Here is a 17,719-nt window from a genome sequence, read left to right as displayed (position 1 = left end):
CTGCAGCCCAGGGCTGTTATCTCCCTGCTGTGTCATAGCAAGTCATAAAGTCAGAGAGGGCTGTTGTCCTGGTTCCGGCAGGGATGGGGTTAATCTCCCCAGGAGCCGGCAGGGGGCAGGTATTCCATCCCACGTGACCCATGCCCGGGCTATAAGAGGCGCTAGCCGGGGCGAGGAGAGCAGTCGCCACTTGGGGGTGGGCTGTGGTGCCGCGGGTGTGGTCGGTGCACATCACGGCAGTACTGTAATCGCGTTTTCATCTTTTCCTTGTGCTGTTCTGTTAAATTGCATTATTTTAACCCACGAGTTTTGCCCTGACGATTCCTTTTTCCACAGCTGTGGGAGTTGTGTGAGCGACTGTGTGGTTCTTTGTTGCTGGCTGAGGCCAAACCACGACAGCTGTATGGCTGGGACTCGCCTATAGGGCCAACAGGTGTGGGGCACAATCCTTCATCTACCAAATGGGGGAATAGCATAGGAAGCAGGAACAGGTTTGTTGGTGTAGCCAGGGATTCACTTCTCCTAGCCTCGCTCTTAGAACTGGCTTTGTTTTCCTTGCCTTGTTCCTCTGCTGGCAATCCCCAAGTCCTCTGTTTCACCTTCCCCATGTCAGTACTGTGGAACAATGCAGGGTTTCTTCTGACTTCCTCCCCTCTCATTCAGAGCTGCTCCTCAGCTGTGCGCTGCTGTTGCACCAGTTTTTCCTTTATAGATAGGCTATGAGTTAGAGCCCTTCCCAGTGCCCAGTGTTTGCAGGACTTGGGCAGAGCACCTCAGTGTAGTGGAACAAGGTCTTCCCAGCTGGCTGGATGATTCCAGACTCAGTCTGCTTGTGCCCCAAGGAGCAGTGGAACTGCAGATTAGCTTCTTGGACATGTGGGAAGCAGGCATGTGGCCACTGCAATGAATAGTCTGTGGGTGCTGCTCAGTGTTTTACACCAGGAAGCACTGAGGCTGTTCTAAACCTTTGACCCCTGGCGACATACTCCAGATTCCTCCCAGTTAAAGGGTCTCCTTCACTCCCCTCCAGGCCTGAAAGCATTGTGTCTCCTGACTAGCCAGACAGATGCATTGCCCCATAAAAAGCTCCTTTATATCCCCAACAATTCTGTTCATCTGCACATTGGGAACTTCATTCTGCTTTGGAATTTGCAGCTCCTCTACTTTATCATTGCTGGTGTTGGGTGCTACTGTTGTGATGGCTCTTTGGACATCTAGGAAATCACCCAGCAGGTGGGAAATCTGTTGTCCATAGATCTAGTAGCCCGATGGAGTACAACTAAACACAAGGCCTTTGAGCAGCATCCATTCTGGAAGAGGTTCACCATACTACCTGATGAGAAAGATGAGGCCGTACCAAATCCTTCTCTCCTGCTGCCATGGCAAAGAAATGTGTAGCCTCAGCAGTAGTGTTGCTATGGCGTGCATTCCCCTTCACTTGAGCAGATGGAGAGACATCGGTGGCTGGTGTACGGGACTCTGCCTGTCCAACCAAGGTTGCTGCTTTTACTCTCCAACAAGCTGTTCCGTGCCAAGGGTTTGAGAGGAAGAAGGGAATATTTGTGCTCTCTACATCCTGCTGTGTAGACAGGTTTACCAAGCACGTTAAGCACTTGTAGCTGCAGTGTTTGCTGCTGTCGCTTGAGCTGGAGAAAGTTGTGCTTCTAACTATGGAGGTTTTTGGTCCAGCCCTTGGTCACAAAGAAGGGTAGTCTTCATCTGTACGTGTCCTTTCCCACCCTTTTGCTGATGCTTGAATACCTCAGTGATTCCTGGAAGTGAAGAGGCTGTTGAACAGAGCAAAAATGAAAAACAGTGATTCCCTTCTAGACATTCAATCCCAGCCTAAATAAAGTGATTTACAAGCTGCATGCTGAATGACTGCACTGATTTATCGTGTCTAGCGCTAGAGTCAGTTATTGTGGTCAGGGGTGAGCTGAGATTATGCGTGCTTATATGGGAGAGAGGGGAACTGAGATTAGCCAAATAGACATAACACAAATGTCCTCCACCTTGGCTGTGTAAAAAGATGAGAGTGGGCCAGTACATTGGCAGTTGGACTAGGGGATCATTGTAGGTCCCTTCCAACTGAAAATATTCTATTCTACATCCTGTTGCATGGACCTTCTCAATGTCATTTTGGGGGCTGAACATGAAAGGCTGATCCCTGTCCTGCAGGGAAAAAATCCTCTTTACATTCTCTGAGAAGATTTGCAAGTAGGAAAGGGAGCTGGAGGAAGCTGATTTGGGTGGCTGTTGTGTCTGAGTGGCAGTCCCTGAGAGCAGCTGGTCTGGAGACACTTACTAGTGGCCTTCCTGTAGACCCGATGGCAGTAACATGCACCTGCTTTTCCACCTTGACCCTTGTCTCCCCAAGAGGGACTGAACATGAAGGCTGAGATCTGTGATTAAAGGACTGATGTGCTCAGCACAGCAGGAGAGACTTCAGCTTTCCAGTGTTTTCTGCCTCTTGGGCAGTCATATTGTTCCCGGCCAGGGTTCCTTGCATTTCGAGGTGTTCCCTCAGCACCCTTTCTAGCTGAACTCTGGCTCCCCAGAACCTCTTGTGATTGAGGACTGGGTGGTCTTTTCCATTTTAACTGGCCCCGCGAGACAAGGCTGCACATATTTCTCTCTTTTTTTTTTTTGGCACAGTCGGGTTTTATTTTTGATTAATAAAGATGCTGTAATCTAGCTTAACCAGCTATAGTTTACATCCCTGTTTCCCTGCTGCTGTAGTTTCTTGGGGCATGGCAAATAACTGCTGCCCTCCTCCATAGCTGCAGTTTGCCCAGCCTTCTTGTGGTGGACCCACCTTCCTGCCCAGAAAATAAAATGCTTTGTTCAAAGCGTGAGAGCGATCCACTTAGCTGCATGGAGAGATTGTTAAGAGAGAAGGGTGATAAGGGAAGTAGTCTGATAAGGATTTTTTTACAGGCTGTGGGGAGCTGTGCAGGGAGGTGGTGAGAGGAACAGAACTGGCTGCTGACACTCTCAGATGTGACACTTAAACTGAGCATCATGTAGATTCATGGTGTAAGGTCCCCAGTTGCTCTCAGTAGCCAGCTCCTGCCAAGCATGTGCATAGTGAGAAAAGGTGGAAAGAAGGTGGGACTTTCACTGCTCCAGCCACCTTCTCTCTCTAAGGAGGTCTCTGCATGGCTTTCTGTGTCTGGGGACAGTCCAGCAGTTCTGGGAGCAAAAAACCTCACCCTGTCTGGACCAGAGACTAGTGTTAAATCAGGATAAGTGTAACCACACAACACAGGCATATTAGGGATGTGGTTTGTTTCTTGCTGGTCCAGGAGATAAATAACTGGGTTGCTATTGCCTTGTCTGCAAAAAGCATTAGGCTAGTGAAGAACAAACCTCAGTCATGCTCTTCTCTACAGCAAAGCATAAGAGGTCTGAGTTCATCCTGATTTGTCTGTAAGTCCTTTTACAAACTATGAGTATGTGGAGAAATATTCCAGAAATTCTGAGTGCAAGAATAAGGGAGACTTTTTAACTTCCCTTCTTTCAGCCTTATGAGCAAAAACTTAAAACTGTTTCATTGTCTCTGCTTTGCTGTATCTTTGTTTGAAGTGTCCTGTCTTTCTCCTATCTTTCTGCAGGTCCTTCAGAAGCTTGGGAAAGCAGATGAAACAAAAGATGAGCAGTTCGAACAGTGCGTGCAGAACTTCAACAAACAGCTGGTAAGATAATTGGCAATATGTAATTACACCCTGGTTTTCAGTATTAGCTTCCAGTCATCTGCTGCAATACGCAATTAAAGTCCATTAAATTAAACGATGCCATAGGCTTATTGAAGTCACCCACAACTCGTAGCTGTTCACTTATGAGAAATTACAGTGTCTTCCAATGTCCCTATCATGGAGTCAGTGAGAGTGTATGCTGAAAAATAATACTTGTTCTAGACCCAAGTTTAGGAAAAGAAATAGCTCAACGAGAACACTTCCTTGAGTTAGCAGCTGCTTTGTAATGTAATTTTTCCTGCAGGGCTGGTAGCAGAGATATAAGAGCAACACTGTGTGTCTGAAAGATGGATAGGATGGGAAACAGACTCGAAATAAAAAATAAAATGGAACAAGGCAGTTTCAGTTTCCTAAGTGCAGCAGAGGGGAAAAAGAGACAAAAAAAAGCAAATGGTGAAAAGGGAACATCCTTCCATGGCTAAGATCTAAATCGAACTTCCTCCACATCCTTGCACAATCGCTGTGTCAGGCCTGAGTCATTCTTCTTTTGCATGTCTGCTTCATCCCTACATTTCAGCACGCAAAAATATTTTAACAGTGTAGCAATTTTCCCCCACCCTCCTACATAAACAGCAGTAGGTTTATATCAGACACTGGGTGTGTGTTTGTTTTGGTGGGTTTTTTTTTTGTTTTGTTTTGGGTGGTGGGTTTTTTTTTTTTTTTTAATCTGGAACTTTTGGCCACCCAGAGGAGAGGAAAACGTCAGTTACCCCAGGGGATTTGCACCTTGGTGTTAGGGGAAGTGTTGCTTCTGTTTCCTGGCAAGAAATGCGTGCCACACCAAAGCTCAGGTGGCACTGAAGAAATCTTTTAGCCCCTTTGTGCCCTGACATATTTAGGAACTTCTTCTGGAGCTATTAGCAGCAGTGTTAAGACTTGGCAGATGTGGTTCTGTGTCGCAAAACCAGCTGAGAACGAATTTGCCACAGCTGAATATAATTAAAATCTTTCAGGCTGACTTTGACTTATGTCTAACCGGAGCTGACTGCAGATTCCTGGAGACTAATGCTCATTCTCTTGGCAGTGATAGTAGCTGTTGCTCCAGAAGATGATGTGACACCTCTATAGTGTGTCCACCAATGGTGTCTTTTGTACACAGAGGAATACAGTTTGACTTCTTTCTAAAAACATGACATTAGCAGGTGTGACTTTTCAGTATAATTTTTAATTTAATGATTAATCAGGAAGTAGCCTTTTTTAAGGAGAAATACTGAAAAACTGAAATCCAAACTTCCTGATCTGGCTGTCTGGGATGCCTTTTCAGTTTCCAAAGCCACGAGTTCCAGTGATGCACCAAGAAGCCTGTTAAAGAAGCACTGCCTCTGTACCCCTTACAGCTGAATTTCTTTTCCTGTCTTGCAGGCAGAAGGCTATGAACTAAGTCATCCAAATAATTTATCAAAGGAAGTAGAGGCTGCTCTGCATTTGCTGCTTGGGATCTATTGGTTTTGCTTTGGCCCTCAGGTTCCCTATTACCAAAATAAATGCAAGCAGTGCCTGTTTTACAGGGCAAACATAAATATGAATTAGCTGGATTGTTAGGATATCTGGGGCTGCAGAAGTGTTATGATGCCAGGCAGACTGGTGAAAAAATTTCAGCTATATGTTCATATATACGCATTTGATTTTATTTTTATATGTAGGAGATGTGTGTCTACTTATGGCTATGTGTGAGACTTCTATGGCCTTTCCTTACAAAGTCTGCCCCAGTGGGAAATGTAAGTCTGGAGGAAAGCTGACGCAGGCTTGTGGCAAAACAGGTCTCCTGTGGAACTGGCAGTGGCCTTGTTTGCTGCGTCGATTAGAGGCTCCTAATAACTGTGTTGGGCCACCTTGACATATTTTCCCATGTGTGGGCTGTTGATGAATGGAGAGCAGGTCTAAAAATCACTTACTCATTTTCAACTAAGGCGTCTTGTGGTTCTCTCAAATGGTGGTTGGGTGGATATAAAGGGAAAGCATTGCACTTCCCAGCTCTCTGTCCATTCAGGTTCATATAAGAGCTGAAGGTCTGCCTCAGGTCTCTGAATGGTAGGAGCTTTTAAGCTCGGACAGATAGATTTGCTGTGTGACAAATGAGCTGGACATAACCATGTTTCTGCAGGGCTACGGGGCTCGCCTCTGCCTCTTGAAGGCTTGACAAGCAGCACAACTGGCCTCCATACTGTTCCCTCATGACAGATTATCTTTGGCAATTCACGTCCCAAAAAGTTCATTTGAAGGCTCCCCCCTCCTTCTCTTTCCCAGTGTCACTTGCGTTCAGGCAGCAGCTCAAGGATCTGTCCTGGAAATTGTCCTCACAGACCAGGGAGCAGGAGGCCTGCTGCAAAGGTGAAACACAGCCCCTGCCCGAGGCGCGCTAGGCTTTGGCTTCTCTTCCCTTGCGTTTGAAATGCTCACTGGAGAGACAGAGAGTGGGAGGCTGGTGGCAGCCCTTACACCTGGCACTGCGTTGTGTTGCTGCCTGGCAGAGTGGCTGGCTTTTGATACCTTTTGTGAGCTGTCACTGGTGTGGAAGTTCTGGGTTGGTTTACAGTGTTTTACACCAGATACATGAGAGGCAAGCTGCTGCTGGCACAGGCTGCATCCATCTTTGCTGGTACCCCACAGTGTTCGGCACAGCTCCAGCCTGCAGGCCGGGCAGCATGGACTTAATCTTTGCTCTTGCAGCATAGACTTGGCTGTGGACCACTACAGCCAGTAGCTCAGACAGAGACTTTCTTTCCAGGCAAGAACCCTTCAAGCCCAGCAGTTCCCATTTCAGTCTTATGTAGCAAATCAAGTTTAACAGCTTGCTTGGTACCCCAGGATGGGAGCTTCTCACCAGTTGTTCATAGAATCATAGAATGGTTTAGGTTGGGAAGGACCTTGAAGATCATCGAGTTCCAGCCTCCCTGCCATGGGCAGGGACACCTCCCACTAGACCAGGTTGCCCAAGGCCACGTCCAGCCTGGCCTTGAACACCTCCAGGGATGGGAGGTGTCTTGCTTTGTCATGCTTTGTGTCTTAACAGGTCTGAAGTTTTGGTGAGTGGAGGCTTATCTGGAGCTGTTGTTTCAGTGCTCCCTCCCCCCTTTCCTTCATAACTCCACAATTGGCTCTTCCAGCCCTATGTTAATCTAATCTGAAGCAGCCCTTCTCAGGTGTAGAACATCCCTCCTGATAATAAAAATCCTTCCCATTGCAACTGCAAACCCAGGGAGGTTACATAAAGAAAGGGTTGCAGTCTAATATTAGGATGAAAGAATTTCTTTTGGAGATTGGAGAGAAAGGGGTTTTAGGAAACCTGTCTACTACCAAGAAACAGCTCTACGGAATATCATATGCTTAGCTAGGGCTTGGCGAAAGGTGTTGCAAATAACAACCCCCCAACAAAACAAGAAAGCACAAAAATATACCAAACCACTCTTCTGTTTTTCTATAAGCTATAAGTAATAGGTGATTCATTAGGTCCTCGGAGAGAGAGCTCTTCCAGCCTCCCAAGCATAGCACTTCTATTTTTAAATATGTATCTTCCTGTACATACTGTCCTTCATATCATACCTGGTTGTGTTATAGGCTCACAGGGTTGAATTACACTGTGATTGCAAGTATGGCTGCTCAAACAAGATGTCACTTGTGTGTTTGAGTAGAACAACTTATTCTGGTCACTTCTACATCAAGACACAGTGTCATTGGCCCTGTGTGAAGGTTTGAAGTCAGTTTGTTAGTGCAGGGATGAGAAATGAATATGGGGTTCAGAATCAGCACTGATCTTCCTTTTTTTTTGTCCTAGTTTTCTTTTGTGGAGTTTATATACACACACACACATATATACTGTTTCTTATTTCTTTATGTTCTTGCCCTTTAAAAATTACTGTGCAATTGGATTTTTCAACATATTTAGATTCAACCATACCTCCTCACACTCTTAAACTCTTTGATAACTGGGAAGTGGATTATTTTTTCAGATTTTCGTTTAACTCTTCCCTACTTTTTTTACATTTGAGTTTAGAAAGCATCTCTTAAATGTGCCCTCAAGGGTGTTGAAAGTTGCTGTTCTGTACAGTATTTAACAGTGTCTAACTGCATTGTGAGAGGTATTTATGCAGAATCTTGACAGCTCGCTATAGTCTGCTTGAAGAAAGCAGGTGCTGCATGCACAGAGAGCAAGCAGTTGCCAAAGTTTCTTGGGAAAGCATTAATGCTTAAAATAATAAAAAGAAACCCTGGTAGCAAGTGAGGGAGCTGTGCTACTGGTGGTGAAGAAATAAAACAATGGAAATGCCAAAGATTGACTTGGATGGGAACCACAGATGCCCAGGGGAGCTGGGGAAATGGGATTCATGGCAAAACTCTGAACATGGGCCTCTCTGAAAGTCTTTATGCCTGCAGATCTTGCAGGCTGTAAAGTCTATTCACTCTGGCTGGCAGGCTTGGTACTTTTAAGAGGCTCAGGTAACCCCATAGTTATGGAGATCAGCTGTAACTGACTTTAAACATCAGCAAGAGGTGACTTAAGACAGACCATTCCAGTTGTAGAATATAGCACTGTATATTGGCTGACTGCACATCGTGGCAAGACAAGTGGTGTTGAGGACACCTGCAGAACCCAGAGGGCTAGTTGTGCATTGCTGCAATGGCACGCTCCAGTGTTCAGGCCCTGACTTGCAGGTTTTTCAGGTGGTCTGTCTAAAAATCCTGATCTGCTGTTTAATTGTGATGCCAGTATACCTCTCTGGGGATCATTTTGTCCCTGTGACTTTGGGACCAGGTATTGAGACTTTAAGAGTTCATGAGTCTGGGTTCTGTTGTGTGCTGCTGTGGCAGGACTCAGACAAGTATGCACACAATTTGAGGTGTTTTCTGATTATTTTTTTTTTTCTAGATCCTACAATTTTGAGAGTTGCAGTTCTAGACATTGCAGTGCCCAAGTGTGTGGTGGACAAATTCTGCAGAGGACCTTACCTGCTGTTTACTTTCTGATAACCTCAATGTTGTGTGTTCAAATTTAGTCATTCTTGAAAATGATACAGCTGCAGGATGATAATGTATCTGAGGGATTTTGCATGATAGTTTCTTCTATGCCATTTCCTCTTGTGTTCTGACATCTCATGTTGCCTGTTCCACTCAGTCTGATTTCCAGCATGGAGCGATTCTAGGCAGACAGCACTGCTTTCCTCTAAGCCTTTCTTGCTCCCTGCATTGGGCACAAGCAACCACCTATTACAGTGTGATTGAATTGCTGGTTGTCAGCTCAGCCTCCCTGATGGTCCTCTGTGTGTGTGTGCTCTTTGATTACTCTGGCGCCTCTTCCCTGGTGGTTTCTGATTGCAGTGCTAGGAAAGTGTTATCTGCCCAGGTTTCCACATTCACCTGAAGCCAGCAAAAAGCTCTACATTTGTTTGCTCTGCTTTTTTTTAAGAATTCCTAGGACTTTTGCAGCAGATGTGATTATTATTCCTTTCCTCTTGTACTCTCCTTGGGTCAGTTCCAAATGCTTCTCCAGACCAGGAGTCTGACTTTCTTTTATAAAAGTGGCCAGCTCTTTCCCATCCCTCACTTCCTTTGTTGATGGCAGTAAGAAAAGAACAAATGTGAACTCATCCAGAACTTTTGAGGGAAGGAAAACAAATTGGGCCATAGTGTTGGAAGCAGATGGATTTCTCCACAAAGCTATGCTAGCACTGCCACTTCAACAGCTGGGCAGATTTAGCCTCTGCTTAGAGAGCGCAGCTGCACTGAGAGCACAAAGGATCACAGCATGAGCTCAGTTGAAGCAAGAGGTGCCTGAGTGGTGGGGAGGCCTGATGGGAAACATCTGCCTTTGAAGCTAGTAGCTCTGAGGCAGCTGTCAGAGATGTCCTGTGGGCTCCCTGTCTCTGGAGTTGTCTTCAGCTGTCAAAATTCATTATGCTGGGGGCCCCCCAGAATGGGACAAGAACTGGGAAAGAATAGGAGGAATGCAGCAGGCTATGAGGAAGGTGTGAGGTTTAGTTGTCGCTTTCCTGCATTCTTGGTTTTGCAGCTACTTTGGGGGTTAGTGGGGATCCAGTGAGATCCCACAGGGTAAGAGAAACCCTTTTATAACAGAGATCTTTGTCTCTAACTTTTTTCTGTACTTCTTGCATGCTCGAGGTTGTCTCCACAGGTGTCCTCAATGTTTGCTCCTTCCCTTGCTTTGACCTGTTCTGTGGTGTTGGCCAACTTCTCAAGCCTTGCTTTTCTCTTCCTTTCCTTTCTGTTTGTATAATGTCACTGTCTGGATTTGGGAGTATTTTCCTGTCTGCTTTGCACCACTGTCAATGAGTCATGCCAAGGTAGAGTGGAGCTGGGCCTGACTGTGCTTATCCTAGTGCAGGAGAGCAGTCATATAGGGAGTGCGTATATATGTTCATGTCTGAGCCAACTTTGCTGTAAAAATCTCCACAACCCTTTCTAATCTAGGTTCTTGTACTGCAGTCACCTGTGTCATCTGAAGGTTCAAACTGGCAAAACAGCCCAGCTTCTGGTTTTAATCCTTTGTTTCCTAGTGAATGAGATCTGTTGCTGGCAGGCCACCTCCACAGTGAAGCTAGAGAAAAAGATGGTTAATTCTGTACTTGCAAATCCTGCTGCACAGGACAATTTAGACAGGAGGTCTGGGCAGGTCGGAGGTTCCTTGTACCCACTTTGCACTGGGGTTTGGGTCTGCAGTGTGGCAGGAAAAAGCGATAAGCTAAACTGCTCCCAGACCAGTACAAGATAAATCAATTGTATCTCTCCTATATCCTACAGATTCCCTTCAGTTACATTTGTTGCCTAGACCCACTAGCCCTTGGCTTATAAACTAATTGTTACCCTTAAGACCCTCTCTAGTTGCTTGTATGAAATCAAAACACTAAAGCTGTCTCTGCTGGGAAGAGCAAATCACAGCTTTACCCACATCAAGTTACTTGGCACCCTGGTGGTGCTATTGGCCAAACACGCCTGCAAGTCACCGTCTGTGGGCTTACCAAGTCAGAGGGCTGTGGTCTCCCTGTTAACGTTTGTTTTGTGTGGTCATAGGGCTGGTGTGTAGTCCATTTGCAAGACCATTTTTCTTTATTTAGAAATGCTTGACGACTCCTTCTTACACTCTCTTTATGTGGGAGAATAACTTATGGCCTTCTCCTTATATTCTCAGTCTGAAGGCACGAGGCTGCAGAAGGACCTCCGAACTTACTTGGCTTCCGTAAAAGGTAAGGACTGCGTAAGCACAAAATTGTTTCCTCTCTAACGCTTACCTACACAGTGAGATTTCTGCAGCCATCCTCTTCCTGGTGTTTCCTCAGGCATGAATTGTAGGAAAGGTCAGCCTTGTGTGGGTGGGGGATTTCTCAGAATCCTTCAGGACCAGCTGGGATGGAATGGGGTTGTGCTTTGATGACAAACAAGTGGGTTCTGTCTTAACAGATAGACTGTCCTAGCCTCTGCTAGGTGAGGACGAACACAAAGGATTTGATGCGACTGGATCCTTGGTTCCTTTCTCCCTCTGGTTACCTTCCATTTCTGTTATCAAGGGTTAGACATTCTGTAAGGAAGAGCTTACATTTGTTATGACCCATTCAACACCTCCTGTGTCCCCATTCCTCAGGATAAGGGTTAAACCGTGAGGAACACACTATTTCCCTCTTTCTGAAGCAGTTCCCTCTTCTTTCCTAGCCATGCACGAGGCCTCCAAGAAGCTGACAGAGTGTTTGCAGGAAGTTTATGAGCCGGATTGGCCTGGGAGAGATGACACAAATAAAATAGCAGAGGTAAGACTCTGTCCAGGATGTGGGCTCACAAAACTTGGCCTGTCAGCAGAGATGAGCTTTGGAAGCTGTGTCTGTGCACCACATTTCTTCAGCCATATGACTTTGCAGAATAATTGGAGATACAAACTCAGCATTGGGAAGAAGGGAAAGCTGAAGGGATGTGGCCTGTATTTTTGTCTGTGTAGGCACTGTCCCTAGATGCTTGAATGCTGCACAGACAAACAGTTTGTTCCCTCAGCAGCAGCTAATCGGAGACAAGAGGATGCCAAAAGAGAGTCAATAGGGTCAACTGGATGTATTGTTTATCCTCTGTGCAAGAGACAGGGGTAGCCAAATCTATGGCCAAAGCATGGTCAGAGCAGCCATTGTGTAGCTGCAACAACCTCCCACTCATAGCAGTACCACCAGCTGCCATATTTTAGTTGCCACCTTGTTTGGCTGAGCCATGTGTCACCCCAATCTGCTGTTCTCATCCCTTGGTGAGGAGATGCCTGTCTGACTTGCCCAGGTGTTTTCTGTGGAGTTCAGTGCACAGCCTGTCATTTGACAGCTTGGATCCCCCTTGGCATGTGTGTGTGGTGGGTCTGGCTGGAGGCAGGCGCCCTCTGCTCTCTTGCTCAGCTGTTTTGCTGAGCAGCAGCTGTGGCAATTCAGCTCTGTGGATCCATCTGCCATGAGGCTGCAGGACTGGGCTTATTGCAGCTGTCTATGGCATTGGAGCAGTGGGGAAGGGACAGAGAGGAGAGCAGGAGTAGGATTCTTTCCTTCTCCTGCTTTCCTCTGCAGAAAATATCACCTGAAATAACATCTGCATCTTACCCAGGAAATACTGGCTTCAAAGCAGATAAATCAAACAAAACCTGAACATTTCCAGGTCAATTCTTGCATTAACATGGAAACTTTCCATTAGGAAGTACTGTTTCTGTAAATAATGGACTTGTAATTCAGCTGGTTTGGCTTCACATTCTCTGTTGGCCTTGTTGCTTCCTAACCACTGTAGTGCCTCCTGGGAGACCGTCCCTTCAGAGAATTTGAGCCAGATAGGTCAAAGGGAGCATGAGCCCTGACAATTAACTGTAGCTACTCTGAGGGTCTGCAAGAATATTTCCAGCCATCCACCTTCCCCTTTAATGCATTTGTTTATATTTCTCTCTTTCAGGAAGAGAGAGGCAGAAAAAAAAGTGATATTCCTGGGGAAGAAAAAAAAAATCTTGCATAAAGTGGGCATTTTTCTTGAATATGTTACCCCAAACCCTTTGTTCAAGAGGAAAAATAGGGGAGGGGCCAATTTCCACCTAATCCAAGATGTTGATGGGAAGTTACTGTGCCTAAGATAAGATCAATGATAAAGCGTGCACAGGTTTGGGTGCAAGCCTTGGAGGCAGGTGCTGTGAGGGCTGAAAACTGGTTGAATAGCCTTCTGTTATTGTTCATTATTCTCCAGAAAGCCGTATTGTAATGAAAAGCAGAAAATAGTGCCTAGTGGTCTCAGGCATCCCATTTTTTGTGGCTGCTGGGAGAAGAAGGTAAAGCCAGCCTGATGTTCTTCATCCCTTCTGTTGTATGGACTTGAGCTAGCACTGCAAGGGAGAAGACAAGCCTTCAAAGGAAGGTTCGCTAAGGGTGCTATGTCCTTGGAGAGGTCACCTGAATTAGCAGCATCAGGCTCTATTTCTACATTTCTGGCATGACCTCTGTTTTCAACTAACTTCTCTGCTCCTTATTTTTTTCCCCAAAGATATGACTTCTTCTTAAGAGCTCTGGGGGACTGAAATTGTTGACTGTAGCACGCATGGAGAAAATAAAAAAGCAGAGTTCTGTGTTCTTAATAGTTAGCTCATTACTTTTGTTTTTTCAGAACAATGATCTCCTCTGGACGGATTTCCATCAGAAGCTGGTGGATCAGGCACTTCTGACCATGGATACATACCTTGGCCAATTTCCTGATATTAAAGTAAGGTTCGCTTTAAACCTTTTGATCTAGAAAGTCACAGTAGATGAAACCTCATAAGAATCAATTTCTTGCATCCCCATCTTCTTTAGGAGGATGTGTGTGCTGTGCTGCTGCAAGCTCTACTTTTAGAGCAGCCAAGATCTTTGCAGCTCTGGGTCATGTCAAAATGTTGTGTTTGCTTTTTGGGCTTGAAATGAGAGTGAAGAATCCAGATACTGAAGAGAAAACATAAGTGTGAAACAGAAAGATCCATGAAGTTTCCTATTGTATCACAGTGCAGGAGGGCAGTGTCAGCAATAACTCACACGCTCTCAGTCCCTCTTTTTAATCCTTTGGTTTTTTAACTCTGAGGCAGTAGTGAGTGGCAAATGTGCTTTATTAGGTAGAGGCTAGTATGGAAGGCAGATTTCTGTGTGTTCCCTGAAGTCCCGCCGTGCATGTAACCAGCTTTTTGCAGAGAAGGGGGAATGCTGGATAGGTGTCTTTTGGGGGGAGATCACACCTGAGGACCTGGGTTTGAATGGTGTCCTCTCCCTTCCCCCATAGTTATCTCCTCTCCGTTCACTTTCAGAAGGTTATGCAGGAAATGTCTTCACCATATGGAAGCGCTAGTAATGATAACACCATATGGGAAATATCAGCTTGGCTTCTTCCCAGTGAAAACAACCCTTTCCCCACCACATGTCTCTTAAAACGTTTGTCAATATTTGTTGCTTCGGGAGGATGGTGCTGTATCAAAGGGGGGTAGAATGAGCCCTGAACAGCGGCGCCTTTGCCTCCTGGGGCTCCTTGTTTTTGCTTCATTTTTCCAGCCTCTTTTGTCCCTGGAAATCTGAAGTGGGGAAGGGCGAAGAGGCTTGCTGTAGCTTTCCACCCGCTCAGGGCTGTAGAGCCGATTGCTCCCCATAGTGTGATGCCATGTGCCTCAGTTAGCAGCACAGAGGCTTGTGCACTGCTTCCTAAGCAGAAGGTTTTATTTCAAACTTGCTGTAGACTCAGACTTCTGCACCACTTCAGTCCAAATCACAGTTCACCAGCCTTGTCGGCTGCGCACTGGGTCACATTGGAGGATCATGGTTTTTTCCATGCTTAGTATCTTTGGGATTTCTTAATTCTGCTGGGGTCTTGTTGAGGTTTTACAGTGGGATTTTAAAAGGAGCACAAGACTGGGACCACCCAAATTCCACTAGAACTCAAGGTGTTAGGCACTGAGCTCCCATGGATCCTTTCTGTCTTCCGAATGGGGCACTAAGGTGTTTATTACTAATGTCCCTTTCTCAGTCTTCAGATGATGCTCTAGAAAATAGGATATTAAAGCAATTTTATGCACAATTTAAGTAGTGCTTTAGAGAGCACTACTCACCTCTGCTTCCCGTTCTAAAACAAGTGAAAATTTGGCTTTCTGTTGATTCCTACAATAAGGTACAGATATATTTCACATAGTTGCTTATTTCTTTAAAATGGACTTTCAGTGGTATGAATTTGAAAAGGTCGGTATGTTTTTATTGGTAGTTCAGCTGAATGCACCGTTCTCCTTACCCCTGAGCAGTGTAAAATGCTCAAATCAAGTCTGGTTTCCTTGACTGGTAGAAACTCTTACAAGTACTGTTGTTGAAGGCTGCTACAGTTATACAAAAGTATCATTTGGCTTCACATAAGGAATTAGAGTTCTTGAGGGTGACAAGCAAAAAAAACCCAGTCTTATGTAATTTACAGAATATTTCAGTTGGTTTTGGTTGTTGTGGTAATAGTTTTGTTTTGTGTTTTCCACAAAAGCAAATCTTCTGCTTTTCCTGGAATTCTGGCATTACTGTGATAATGAAAGATGATTTATGGAGAGAAGATGATTTTAATTTAGTTATGTCAAGGCCTGTTTTTTTCTTAACAGCCTAGTAATTCAAACGTGTGATGAATTAGATCACGCGTGCACTATTTTTTGTTAAATTCTAACATATTCTGAAATCTTCATTTGAGGGGCTGGAAAAATTCCCTTGAGTTTTGTCGACTTCCAACGGGATCCACAGCAGGAATGTAAAAACATAGCAGTGCTTTAGTAAGGAATTTTTATAAATCAAAGAGAATAGTTTTTAAATGTTGGGTGGGGAGGGCTGAACAAAGCCTCTCTGTCTTCTCTGACTTGAAAAACAGGAATGCAAAAAGTACTTCATCCTTTTTTTGCAGGTCAGTATCTATAACTTCTTGGAGTAGGACTCTTATATAATCTATAATATTTCTGAGTGAGTTTTTGGTTGAGGTTGCAGAGCATGCAGTAAGAGTACAGGTCTCTGAAGTGAGCCCAGAGAAGATAAACCATAACCGAAGTTCTGAATAGCTGTGGAATTGGAGATTTTCTGTCTTGCACTGAGACTAGTGCCCTGTTTCTACTAGGTTTAAAACAAAATATCAGTAAGGGATGAGAGGGGGTTGGGGAAGGTGGTGTGTGTGTTTGTTTTTTTGTTTTTTTGTTTGTTTGTTTTTTTTTTTTAAGGAGGCTTAAATTAAGATGTATTTATTGCACAGCAGTAAATTCTGTTGGAGTTTAACTTTGACCATCAGATAGTGGTGGGTAGCTGCAGCTATCTTAGAGTCATAAAAGGAAGCTACCCTGCAGCCTTCCAGGAGTGAGCTAAGTTCCATTACAGCCATCACAGGCAATTGTGAGATCAGTGGTTATTCCAGGAGGACTCACAGTGCAGCCGTACCTCGCAGCATTTCCATGGACTGTAGTAGAAATGTGAGGGCGGGGTAAGAAAATTGGGGGATGCAAAAAAGGGCAGGAGAGATGGGTAACATTGAGTTAAACTCCCTGGTGTGATGGCAGGAAAACCTAGAAGTGGCTATTTGTCATGTCGCAGAGATGAGCAAAAGTCCAGCTATCTCTACCAGTCTGACCTGAGGGAAAAAATCCTCTCTCTTAAAACACATGGCCAGATTAGGGATTTATCTGGTGTGTGTGGAAGATGCATTAGCTAGCATCTCAGAGGTTGTCATATTGCTGAAAGCCCCCTCTGACACCCTGTCTACACGCCCGGCTGGCAGCATGACGTTAGGGAGGTATCTTCTAGTGACCTTCACTGCGAGGTGGCTCGGCTTCTTCGTGATTCCTCTCTTGGAGTGAACTGAGCGCTTTCAAATCAGTTTGGGTGTGCGTGTGGCTGAGATCCTGCAGATCTGCTGTGACTCACACAGAGCTGCACCGGCATTTGCTGAAAGTGCAGAGGAGCACGCGTGGGAGACGTGCGAACTGGTCCCAGCTGCTCTGGCAGAAAGATCAGCCCTGAGTGCGGTTTTGCAGCTTATCTGCAGGAGCCTAGGGAGAGGAGACCACATCTCCCTGCCAAGTGCAGTGGAGGCGGGGGGCTTTTGCTTTTGCGAGTAAATCTCAATGCTGATTCTTCATCTTGCACTTTCAATTTCCCTGGGTGCTGTGGTTAATTAGCAACCCTTCTGGCTCCTTGCCATGCCTGTTTACTCCCGTTCTCCTGCCTGTCTTTAGAACTCTGATCACTGACACTGGACCTGGCTCTCTGGGGTGGTGCTAGGGTCAGGCGGGGAAGACCTGTGCTCTAACCCAGATAGTCTGGGGTGTTTGTAGAGATCAAGGGGGTGAGGGTCTAAAGGGGGTGGATGTTTCTTAATCCAGCAGGCCTGAGCCTTGCTGAGGTGAATCAATGCTAGGAGAGAGAGCCTGAGGCACCTTGGATGAAAAGGAGTAATGGAAGATCAGGCCACAGGCCTGTCTATCCTGGATTCTCACCCACAGACCTGTCAGGACTCCATTCCTGAACACAAGTCTGGTACGCAGGTGGCACCCTCCTCACATTTGTTATGGCTTCAGTGTGTATCGCCTACTAGTGACACAGTGCTACAGGTTTTCCCTCATGCTTGTCTTGCTTAATAGCTAGTTACAATGGACCACTGCCTGTGGCTGCAGTCACTTCTGTCTGCACCTCCTGTTGCAGGGTCCAAAATGCTGTCCTAGTGTAGCATCCTGAGCATGTGGATGAGTGCTTTTGCTGGCCTGGCAACTGAAATGCCTTCTTTTGTTGAACTTAATCTTTTGAGCTTCCACACAAACTAGGGCTGTGAGCTGGTTAGTTAAGAGTCTGGCTGCAGCCTTCAGAAGGCCCTGAAAATGATGATGCAGGTGCCTGTAGGATGCAGGTACATAGGGAGGCTTAGGAAGCACCAGACCTACAGTTTTGAAAACATTAATGTCATCCAGAGGTGGGGCCTGTTGTTGGTTGGATCCC

At 45.6% G+C, this 17,719-nt stretch overlaps 1 protein-coding gene across 7 annotated transcripts in view; it reads left to right on the top strand.

The window, feature by feature from the left end:
- The window catches only part of BIN1 (bridging integrator 1), a 100,560-nt gene that overhangs the window by 42,328 nt on the left and 40,513 nt on the right, over positions 1-17,719 (top strand). For all 7 annotated transcript variants that reach the window (XM_009887292.1, XM_009887286.1, XM_009887293.1 and 4 more), the window contains exons 2-5: positions 3,615-3,695; positions 10,900-10,954; positions 11,418-11,512; positions 13,371-13,466. In XM_009887292.1, coding sequence (XP_009885594.1) covers positions 3,615-3,695; positions 10,900-10,954; positions 11,418-11,512; positions 13,371-13,466 — 327 coding nt within the window. The remainder of the gene's footprint in view (positions 1-3,614; positions 3,696-10,899; positions 10,955-11,417; positions 11,513-13,370; positions 13,467-17,719) is intronic.

Source organism: Charadrius vociferus, unplaced genomic scaffold (assembly GCF_000708025.1).
Source record: "Charadrius vociferus isolate BGI_N301 unplaced genomic scaffold, ASM70802v2 scaffold385, whole genome shotgun sequence".
In the NCBI taxonomy this organism is placed as follows: Eukaryota; Metazoa; Chordata; class Aves; order Charadriiformes; family Charadriidae; genus Charadrius; species Charadrius vociferus.
The sequence above is the reverse complement of the archived record's forward strand: the minus strand, read 5'-3'. Positions and strand labels throughout refer to the sequence as shown.